This window comes from Schistocerca cancellata, chromosome 3 (assembly GCF_023864275.1).
Source record: "Schistocerca cancellata isolate TAMUIC-IGC-003103 chromosome 3, iqSchCanc2.1, whole genome shotgun sequence".
Taxonomy (NCBI): Eukaryota; Metazoa; Arthropoda; class Insecta; order Orthoptera; family Acrididae; genus Schistocerca; species Schistocerca cancellata.
The window spans coordinates 71,290,977-71,302,985 of record NC_064628.1 but is presented as its reverse complement, the minus strand read 5'-3'; the positions used below and the strand labels follow the sequence as shown (position 1 = coordinate 71,302,985).

General features: G+C 44.4%; 1 protein-coding gene across 1 annotated transcript in view; it reads left to right on the top strand.

Annotated features, from left to right (window-relative positions):
* The first annotated feature begins 7,774 nt into the window (after positions 1-7,774).
* LOC126176100 (homeobox protein EMX1-like) overlaps positions 7,775-12,009 on the top strand; it is a 330,487-nt gene continuing 326,252 nt past the window's right edge. The window contains exon 1 of the mRNA XM_049923238.1: positions 7,775-8,723. Coding sequence (XP_049779195.1) covers positions 8,060-8,723 — 664 coding nt within the window. The 5' untranslated portion in view covers positions 7,775-8,059. The remainder of the gene's footprint in view (positions 8,724-12,009) is intronic.

Genomic DNA, 12,009 nt, shown 5'->3' with positions numbered 1-12,009 from the left:
GACCATGAGGATAAAATCAGAGAGATTAGAGCCGACACAGACGCATACAGACAATCTTTCTCTCTACGAACAATACGAGACTGGAATAGAATGGAGAACCGATACAGATACACAAAGTACCCTCCGTCACACACCGTCAGGTGGCGTGCGGAATATGGATGTAGATGTAGATGTTTGGACGTTTAATAGTTAAAGCATTTTCGAAAATACCTATACGAATAAATATACGTGTTTCAGGTTTCAAATCTCACAAACTCAACAGGTCACTTGTTCCTCTAACACGATGTTGACGTATTCCGTTATTTGGAAAAAAAAATTAATTTAGTTTCTGTCTCTCGTGAGTGAACAATAACAATGATTCTCTTCCATGTGACATATTGTAATAACTGCAACACCATGCTGCGCAGCTAATTCGTGTGTACACCACAGACTTTGTAGCTCTGTTTTGCAGTGATGTCAGTACATAGCAAACTACTGACTAGCCTTTTAGTAGGATGCAGTTCTTTTTAAACACCCAGACAGGTTTCTGAAGATGAAGCGTATTTAGGTATTAGAAACAATAAATTAACAGAAAATTTTGAATGAACTTTCAGAAAAGAAACAGAACGTTAAGGTGACGTCACTGCCAAAACGTCGGTGTGCTCACATTGGACGGAACGTCAGCATAAAGGGTAGGAGATACCTCCGATAAAAAGGGATACGAAAAAGTAGAATGTTGCATTAGGCTTAAGAAACTGGAAAAAATGGCCAAAAATAACAGAATACTTTCGACAAAATTTGCATGGTAAGCTGCTGAGAAGTGATACAACAGGAAGGGGGTCGCCCCAACATTTCAGTGAACGGAAATATATTTCCAACAGAAGCTATCTATTTACCAACAGATCAGGCAATATTCAAAAGGCAATAAATAATTCCATTTTAATTTGTTAGGAGAATAAAAATTCTTAGCCAAGATCGCAATGAAACACTGTATTGTGGATAACCTGTTTCGGTAAACTATGCTACCGTCATCAGATCTTCGTACAGGTAACATAGTTTACCGAAACCAGTTATCCACAATACAGTTTTTTATTGCGATCTTGGCTAAGAAGTTTTTCTTCTCCTAAGGAAGTAAATACACATCGCCCCTTCATACTTAGTATGAGTAAATTAATTCCATTTTAAGTTATCAACTGTGTTTTTTTCCTTCGAAATACCAACAAAATTAAGAAACTATTTTTGCTTCTTCAGTGGAGGTAAATGGGATCATCAGTTTTTGCTCTTAATTATGCACAGTCATCGTCGCGCGCAGTATTTTTCCGAGAGGGTGAAATATTATAAAATTATCTATTTGGATATAATTGATTATGTGTGTTTTAAAAGGCGTAGTGCCCCAGTCACTACATTTGACAAGAAATATACCAAACTTTTATAACTTCAAACGACTAATATTTTTCCACTTAGTATTTTAAGGCAGACTGCTTTGCCACGTAAACGGTAAGCGTGTTTCAATAGTAATATGTACAAAGGACACGTCTTTTTATCTTCTAATATTACTATCGTGAATATGGATGCCACCTTTTTGATACAACGATCTGAAATTACACCTCATACGATTACAGCCAGGGTATCCAAAGAGCATTGAAATAAAAGCACAAAATATCCAGAAAAAACCTTATACCAATTCCCATGATCTGAGGCAGAAACTGAAAATTAAGGAACAGCTATAAAAGTTCAGAAAGATTGAGCGAATCCTGTTGTATATCAACAACGATAAACGTCACATTAATCCTCGTAGAAGTGGAGAAACAAGTACTAAATTTTATAAAAGGCGTATTCAACTTTGATGGCATGTACGACACATTGTTTGTATGTAAAACTTCACTCCCGATCACGTTATTTCATTTATTCTCTCACTTTCACGTTTTCTGTTTTTTAATGTTACTCGGCGTAGCTAAAGTTAAACAAAATGTGTTTTAAGAGCTATATGTTTTGGGTTGGTAATGTAAAATGTAGCCTATCGCCAGCAGAAGAAAGGAGAGAAATCTCCCAAAATCACCCTTAAATTGGCCGGTAGAATCAGCAATTGAACTAATGCAATTCTTGTCCGAAGTTTACCGCGTAATTGTGTGCAGCAATGGGAACAGGATTGCAGAATTCGGCAGACTGCATGTGGCACTGGTCTGCACTCGACGGAGCTTGATGTCTCAGTTTAAGAAGAGACGAGAACTGTTCTGTAATCTGCAGTTCAGTAAAGTAACAAAAACTATTTGTAGAAATTCATGAAAATGCTCGCGTAAATAAAACTCCCTATCCCGATTCCAGGAGGGGGCAAGCGCCCCTCTTGCTTCCCTCCTCCCCCCCCCCTTATGACGCCTATGCGAACAGTATAGGCAGGTACAGTAGAACTTAAATTACCTTTGCAATAAAAAATGACAAGGAAGACACAAAAGCACAAACTCCACTTCCGCAACATGAGTGAGCGCGGCTCCCGTTGTCAGCAGACGGCAACACCGCCGTCTCACCCTCCCCCCTACTTTCCCACCAATGTCAACATTTACCCCCAGAAACGTAGACGCTGACGACCTGCGTTAATGATATGTTTTGTGGGCTGTTTTGATGGCCCGTCTCGTCAAGTTTGAATCGACCTACACAAGAAGGTGGATCTCTGTTTATTATATTACGACGCTACACAAACTAAAAGCGAAACTGTGTTTGAACTTAATGTGTTAGTGCCTGAAGAACAAATAATTATAGATCAGTAAATGACTAAAATATTAATTTACTCATCGAAAATCCTGCTGTAGCATCGACAACTTTTATGAAAAAAATCATAATTGCTAAAAATTTCGATCATCTATGTTATTTCAAAGTGAACATCCCTTTTTCTGAACATTACTACTTGTACAGGGCGGGATGAGGTATCTTTAAAAAGGTTTTTTAACCTGCTTCTGACACTGCTTTCCGATTTTGCGCTCACTTCTTATTTGCGGAAAATTGTAAGATAAAAGAGAATTTTAACTGTAATAAGTAGAAGGGCGTCATATTATAGATATCGTTATATTAGTTTTAAAGTACTTATTAACTGGATAATGGAGTCATGGATGATATCCGTGACCAATGCGGTAATTAAATATCTTTGCCAGTCGTAGAAATTGAATTTTCTAATTTTCTGCACGAACATACTTTGACAAACATATTTTTCATTGCCGACTTGAATTGTGATTACCTATTACTACTACGGCCTAATGAGCTAATTGTAACTGTCAGTGTTAGTCGAGTTTTAGAGGTACAGGTTGTGTGATCCTGCTTACAGTCCGTGACCTCTGCCCGTCGTATAAGCCGGGACAAACATTCCGAATGCAAAACACATTTGTGGACCCATGGAAATGTATATACAAGGATGTGTCATAAATTCGTGATTATTATTTCACTTCGTTCGGTTCTTTTTAAAGATGTTTTCTCTTCATTCGCACAACTACCCTTATCCCAATGGCTATACTTATTCCAAAACTGTCATTATTTAAAACTATACAAGTGCGAAAGTTTCGCACGGGTCCCCTGGTTGTTACTAATAATCATCAGACACAAGTACTGTAGTTTCTCAATTGTAGTGCGTGTGTGGATATGAAGTATATTTGAACCTACTAAGGAGACTGCCTTCACTACGCTTGTCCTTCCTCTTTTAGAATACTGCTGCCCAGTGTGTGATCCTTACCAGGTAGGACTGATGGAGTACATCGAAAAAGTTAAAAAAAGACAGCATGTTTTGTGTAATCGCGAAATATAGGAGAGAGTGTCACAGAAGTGATACAGGATTTGGGCTGGAAATCATTAAAAGAAAGGCGTTTCTCGTTGCAACGGAATCTTCTCACGAAATTCCAATCGCCAACTTTCTACTCCGAATGCGAAAATATTTTGTTGACACCGACCTACATAGGGCGGAACGATCAGCACTATAAAATAAGGGAAATCAGAGCTCGTACGGAAAGATACAGGTGTTCATTCTTTCCGCGCGCTATACGACATTGGAATAATAGGTGATTCGATGAACCCTCTGCCAGGCACTTAAATGTGATTTGCAGAGTATCCATGCAGATGTAGGTGTAGATGTAGATGTAGATGAACAAACGAGAGGCTCAGGTAGAGGACAATTATACAAGCAATTAATTCTAATAAATGTACACCGTCCGTCCAAAATGTTCCGGGAATGGTTTTATTCCTGACTTACAAGCGACGTCAGAGCAGTAACTACGGTGGTAGCTTGAACTAACAATTGTAAACAACGGAAGTGCAGTTGATCAGTCAGTTGTGAGTAGGTTATGTCAACGTTGTCGTGTCACAAATCGCAGTGGAGCTACCTCTCTAAACCAAGTGTTCAAGATATTCTCCAGAATGTTTTGAAGAAGAAAAAAGTTTGTGCGAAGTTTATCCCGCACACCTTGACCCTCGAACGAAAACAATGACGCGTGCACAGATGCCGCGACTTGATGGAAACGCAAAACGCTGACAGTTCTTTTCTGGGGGGGAAAAGTCACGGGTGAAGAGCCTTGTCGCTATCAGTGCGATCCTACCACAAAACAACAAACTGCAGAAATTCACGTGAAGTGGTCAACGTTTTGACGATATAACCGACATTTACGCCAATGCGACGCGCTTGTTGAACAGCATCCGAATGAAGGACTTGGCTGAAAGTTTGATGTGGATGTATAAACGTTCTGCGCGTTGTACTCTAGTACGGTTAGGGAGAGGGGAGTTTGGGGTGGGAGACTTTGTAGAACACCTGGAAGCATTAAAACCACCATCTTAACTTTCTTCTATTTCTTACTAATGCGGTCTCGAAACTTTTCCGCTGGTGGTGTAAGTCCGGAAACCAGTGGCTTTCTCGATACGACGTATTACGACATAGCACGCTACATGAACACCTTATAAGCGAGGATTCAGGCTGCAGATATGCAATTGAGAATACGCTGATTACGACAAGCATTCCACGTGGCCACAGTTCCTGTGGGGGTAGGCATAGATGCCCGTACACGTTCAAAACTCTCAGGTGTGTTCCGGATGAATTGACAACCAGTGACAATGTACTCCGGAGGTCATCGACACTAAAACAGGGCTGGAATACACTGAAGGTTTTAAATATTCCCCCCCCCTCCCCCCCCCCCCCGCCCCCACACACACATAAATCCAACGGGATGGATTGGTAGGTCTACTGACGAGCCACAACCGATACATCTTTTTCCAAACGCTATTCACCAGTACTTACTTACCTGTTGGTATCTGGGATGATGACAGAATCAAATGAGGGCCGTTTATCTCTTTGAAAGTTACTCCTCACTTGTATTTCGAGAAGATTAGACATTGGCAGTGTTGTAAAACTGGCATGATTGCAATTGTGCATAGCTGCATCATATAGGGAAAACACTTGCTCGCAGAACCATGTTAGGTCGATTTGCTTGTTTCGCTGTCTTCTTTTCGCCCATTTCGTTTGTACCTATAATAGTCAAATACGCTGTAACATTATGTAGGCGTATATTGTTCCATTCCATTCTAAATAATGTTAAAAAAAAGAACTCATAACTATGTGGAACTGTAACATTGTCCCTATTGGGTATGTTGCATAAAGTTGGATGGGTGGAATTTTAACATTGTCCGTATTTGTTATGTTGTATAAAGTTGGATGGAACATCATGTGTATATCTACACAGCTACCGAAATCGAAAAACTGCTTGTGTCTGATGATGTTTACTAGCAGTCGAAACTCTTAAAGACAGCAAAAGTTTTCATAGCATCTGACAGTGGCACAGTCTGATTTTCGATAAATATATGCTAGCAGCGCGGCACCAACAACTGAAAATAGTAATTTGTTATTTATATACAAATGAAGAATTATCTATTTATAGGTCTGTGCTATTTGTCCTCGTGCAGTAGACTTTGACTCAAGTTGCACTTGTAGTCGTGTATCACCAAATCGCCAAACGCTTTTCTGAAATCTGCGACTGCTTGCAATCATTTCGCTAATATTTTTTTCCGTTTTCTGTCGTTCCTCTGTTACTTCATAATTCATGGAGGTATTTGTCGTCTTTGCAACTAAACGAAAGGCAGTTTTGTTTTTTCCATACGCGTTTCGCTTCATTTACTTATGAAGCATATCCAGTGGCCTGCACTATATATATATATCACTGTCCTGTTTTTCAGGTGTGGGCGAGAAAACGCCGAAAACCGGTCATCTAGAGTATGAAGACCTAGAGAACTCATCTACAGGATGGAACACGTGAGCTGATAACATTGGAAATCGTAAGTAACACGAAACGATGATCCAATCTCACGAAACTTGTGCTGCAACAGTTGTTTCTAACCCGAAAATCACGAGAGTGACATGAGGAAACGTAACATATTAACACAGGTGTAACAAATACGTAATGCATTTATTATATACATAAAAACAAGCATGTATTCCGCGCCGCTGGATATGTTTCATACGTAAAAGAAACGAAACGCGTATGGCAAAAAAACAAACTACCTTTCATTTAGTTGCAAACACGGAACGCATCTCCACCAACTGTTTTAAAAGCATGTCGCAATGACATGCTCGCTACACAGCATAGAGTTTGTTTTTGTTAAAAATTGCTGCGCGTGGCGGAAGAACGGTTCAGAACCAATGAATCAGCAACGCTTCGATCGTAATAAATGAATTAAAGTCGAGGCTGGAAATGCATTTTTCAAGTGAAGTCGCCAACTGGGCACCATTAGTGTCACTTGTGCACCAGACAAACCTACCGAGAAGAGTAGTCTATTAATAAGCAAGTGGTTGACAGCATTGTCTATCAAACAATACTGGAATGGAATTTTTGTTGCGTAGAGCTGACAATGAAAAGGGGTCAGGGAAGCCCAAGGGAGAAGTTAAATTCACAGACGGCCCGAAAGTGCCGCAGAGGCAAGAGGCCGTTTCTCACATCGGAGATAAGCTGCCGGGCGGTAAAACAATCGTGGGCAAGGTGTTGTGTGCTGAGAGTATAATGCCCCGGCAATCTCACCGCCGCTATCTGATCGCGCCCGGGGGGAAGAACGGACGCAGCCGAGCGGCTGTCTCGCCGGAACGCTTCTAAAGTATCATTACACGCGTGGCGGAGGACACTGCTCTTCCTTTTTCTTTTCGCCACTCCGATAAATATTAAAGGTAAAAGACAGGGGCCGGCACGCCATCCTTCTTCTCAATAGCGGGTTTCTCGAGTAAAACACACTGCGTACACGCTACACACGCTGGCGCACTCTGCGGGCGGATGCGCCGGCTGTGAAATACGGCCGAGAGATGCCCGCCGACGATACACGACGCTCGCGCCATGTTGACGGAGCTTCTCGCGGCAGCCGCCGCACCGCGCTGCCGTCGCAGAAGAGAAGTTGCAGATTTTGTGAGGTTCACGAGCAGAGTAATTAGGCGCGTTAGCGGCGCGAATTAAGGAGGTGCGAAGTTCGGACGGCAGTCTCGGACGTGCCGAGAGGCGGGGCTGGCGGCGGAGCACGTGGCGCAGGTCACGCACGGCGCGGGACTGCCAACGAAATTAAAGCTAGCGCCAAGCGGAGCTCCGCCCCCGCGCCGGCAGTGGGAGTGGTGTAAATAGGAGGAGGAGCGGCCACCCCGGAGCGCTAAGTGGCGGCGAGCCAATGGCGCCGCGCCATTAGCGGCTCATCAGGGGCAGGGCGAGAGGTAATGGGCCAATCGGGGACGAGTAGCGGGACGGGTGGAGGGGGCAGGACGGAGGCGGCGGCGCGGCGGGGCCGTCAGTCGCGGACGGGCGCGCAAAACGAGCAGCACGGCAGCTCCCCGCACAGCGGCGCGTATCGGCGTGGACCCGCAATTCGCCCGGAATCATGCGCCCGCTCTCCAGCTAGTGGTGTGTTCTCGCGACTGGTACCGATGGGTGCGTACGTGTTCAGTGCGGCGTGCAGTTGAAGCGGCATTCTGTACGGAGTACTGGCAGTGCGCGAGCTGTGGACACGGAGCGGTGTAGCATGCGGGAGCGGTGCTGAAGGCCGTACGGAGAGTAGAGCTCGGCCCGAGTCGTCCCGTTCCGCGGCCATGATGCCTCTCGCACCGACGCCAGTGGTGGCCGTGCCGTCCAAGCCCAAGATCGGCTTCAGCATCGACAGCATCGTCGGCGGCGGAACGACGCACCACCACCAGCAGCAGCAGCAGCAGCAGCAGCCGGCGAGCCCGGCCGGCTCGTCGCCCGGCCACGGCGGCGCCGGAGACGGCGGCGGGGGCGGCAGCTCGGCGTCGCCGCCCCCGCGCTTCGGGCGCTCCGCGTCGCCGGCCACGTCGTCGCCGGCGTCGGCGGGCGCGTCGCCCGCGCCGTCGCCGCCCGCGCCGCCCCCGCAGCTGGTGCGGCCGAGCGCGCTGGCGCCCGCGGGCCTCGAGGGCCTCAAGACGCTGTACCTGGAGCCGCACCTGCACGCCCACGGCCACGGCCACGGTCACGGGCACGGCCACCCGCACGGGCACGCGCCGCCGCCCCCGCACCACCCGCTGGCGCTGGCCGCGGCGCACTTCCAGGCGGCCGGGCTGGCGGCGGCGCTGGCGCACCACGGCCAGCACCACGGCCACCAGCCGGGGCCGCCGCCGCCGCCCCCGCACCTCGCCGCGCCGCACCACCCACCCGCCGTGCCGCCCCGCGACACCTACCCGCTCTACCCCTGGCTGCTGTCCAGGCACGGCCGCATCTTCCCGCACCGCTTCCCCGCAGGTACCGTCCGCCGCAGTGTCGCCTCAACTTGTCTCGTATTGCGTAGATAGCCGCCAAGAATGAACATGTGCTTTCCGGATACGACTCTCCTGTACGAGTGACGTGTATGACACCAGTACAAGTGCGATGTGTTCCTAACACCTGACAGGACGATTCTGGTTGTGCAGAACCTCTCAGCGTCTTTCAACAGAGCGTGGGACGCCAGCTGTGACTGTATCATTACGTAGTAGGGATGACACCATCGGCTTTGTGTTTGTTTGTAAAATAACTTTATCTGCTGCCAGTCACGATTTTATTTTCATTTCTTTCTTGCACGACCCGTCTCAAAGCGTGTTTCTCGTGTACAGGTATTTATCCTGATTTGTGTGAATTTTCTCGATGTAAAACTTCCTGGCAGATTAAAATTGTGTGCCGGACCGAGACTCGAACTCGGGACCTTTGCCTTTCGCGGGCAAGTGCTCTACCAACTGAGCTACCCAATCAGTTGGCAGAGCACTTGCCCGCGAAAGGCAAAGGTCCCGAGTTCGAGTCTCGGTCCGGCACACAGTTTCAATCTGCCATGAAGTTTTATTATCAGCGCACACTCCGCTGTAGAGTGGAAATCTCATTCTTTTTTCGATGTGTCAGATGCTGTACGTTCCTCTTGCCCGGAATATACCGGGTGATCAAAAAGTCAGTATAAAGTTGAAAACTGAATAAATCACGGAATAATGTAGATAGATAGGTACAAATTGACACACATGCTTGGAATGACATGGGGTTTTATCAGAAAAAAAGAAAGTACAAACGTTCAAAAAATGCCCGACAGATGGCGCTTCATCTGATCAGAATAGCAATAATTAGCGTAACAAAGTAAGAGAAAGATGGTCAGGCATTGACGTCGGATGTTGTCTTTCAGTATCCCTAGAGATGTCGGTCGATCACAATACACTTGCGACTTCAGGTAACCCCAAAGCCAATAATCGCACGGACTGAGGTCTGGAGACCTGGGAGACCAAGTATGACGGAAGTGGCGGCTGAGCACACGATCATCACCAAACGACGCGCGCAACAGATCTTTCACGCGTCTAGCAACACTTTTTTTTGTTCTAATAAAACCCCATGTCATTCCAAGCATGTGTGTCAATTTTTACCTCTCTATCTACATTATTCCTTGGTTTATTAAGTTTTCAAATTTACACTGACTTTTTTATCAGCCGGTATAAACACACTCAGTTTTGTAATATTAATGATCGATCTCATGTCGTCCGTGTTGGACTCTCGTAAGGAACTGCGCATGTGTATGACAATAAATGTTCAAATAAAACAATTATCTCCACCAGACACTCTTCTTATGTCATCCCAATCTCATCTTCAGGTCGAACAATCATATTATCTTTTTTTTTTCTAGCTGAATGAAGCCAGTTGTTTGTTGTTTTTTCTTATCTGTTCAAAAGGTTGTAACAGGCAACTGTTTACGTAATATTGCACTAGGATTATGAATTTTAAACAGTGATAGAGCTACAATCTGTTGCAGAGCACAGGACCCTGCGGTTCGTCATAAATATACATTTTTAACTTAATTAACCGACGACCCACGGGGTTCTCTGCACTGGAATAAATTGTAAGTAACGCTATAACCATTTAAAATTTATAATACTGATGCCATATTACGCTTATAATGGACCTGTTACGCGTATTTGTACCAAATTGAAACCACAACAAACAACTGGTCGTATCCAGCTGGCAAAAATGTAACATAATATCATTGTTCCACCTAAATATGAGAGTTTAACTTCTCGAAACGCATATTGGCATGAAATAAAAAGAGTGACCGACGCTGATAATTGTTTTATTTGAATCTTTGATAATCGATCTGAAATAATTTTATCTATGTTTTTCCTGTAGTTAGTAAACTTTTATTCCTCCACATTCACTATTAACTCTACGGAAAGATCGATCACTAATTACGGAATTGGGCGTTCTTATACAGCACGGTGATACAAAATTGTAACACCTCACACATCGAAACTATCACGGATAAATGACATAATACTCGAAAACGTTTTTGAAACTGGGACATGCGTCCCTAAACTTGTTGTGCACTAAATAAATGAAAATAAAATCGGGACTTGCAGCAGAAGGATTTGTTGCTTAAACAAAACCATTGTTTATTTAAATTCGCAGGCATTAATCAACATTTTCTAATGGATAAAATGAAAAAGTCCTCATTTTGTTTGCAGTCGATTTCGGTGTTACATTACACTATCTTCAGACCCCTCTATCATACCATGCCATGTGGCTACTTGGTAATCACCATTGTACTTCTCGTAGACTGTCTATAAAATGAATGTCCGCTATGCTGAACATCAGAAGTAGGAAAGAAAGTTCAGCGTAGTGAACGTCAATTTTTTCTATCCCCTGCTGGAATGACTACCCGGTATTCACATGATCACCTGGTATCATAGAGGGGCCTAAAGATGGTGCATTGTAGCACCGAAATCGATTGCATATAAATTAAGATCTAGAAAATACAGCTGAAGGTATCATCCCTTCTACATAAATTCACTAATAAGTAGTCTGAGTTGATTATTTTCACTTCTGCACTTGTATCGAATCTGAATGATCGAACGCAACAAACACGCAAACGTGTTGTAGGGTTAGGTACACGGGATTCTGTAAGTTTTTGGAGTATGACCATGACAGTTAGGGCCAATCTGTTTTCGTTAAGAAGTTCTTCCATTCGTTGATGACCGAAACTCGAACATTCTCTCTCTCCCTCTCTCTCTCTCTCTGTCTCTCTCTCTCTCTCTCTCTCTCTCTCTCTCTCTGTATGTGTGATTCATTTTTATTTCCGTCTGCAATTAGTTCGTCGTGAACGTTACGTTAAACTCTGTCTCTTTTTTCTTTCTCTTTCTTACACCACCCTACTGTTCTGCCAAATACAAGCGGGTAACCTCTACTGTACTGGTTTGGCCGTCAGTTGTAACGGGAAGGAAAGTACCGCATACAATCGTTCATAATATGCCATTCAGTCTAGACAAGCGCTTCGGCCTGTTAATGTGTTATCTGAGGTATAAATCAGTTGTTCTCCCGCATTCTATAATTTTTATACAAGTAATACATTACACTGATCTACATACAATGGATCGTGATTGGACGCGTGTCCTGTAATTAATATCATTCTCATACCAGAGGGTGGTCTATTGTTTGAAGACAGGCATTTTTAATAAAGTGACATACAGCTATTCTGCAACATTACGGTTTTTCAAAAACATAATTTTTCACGTACATTGTTTTTTTGCGA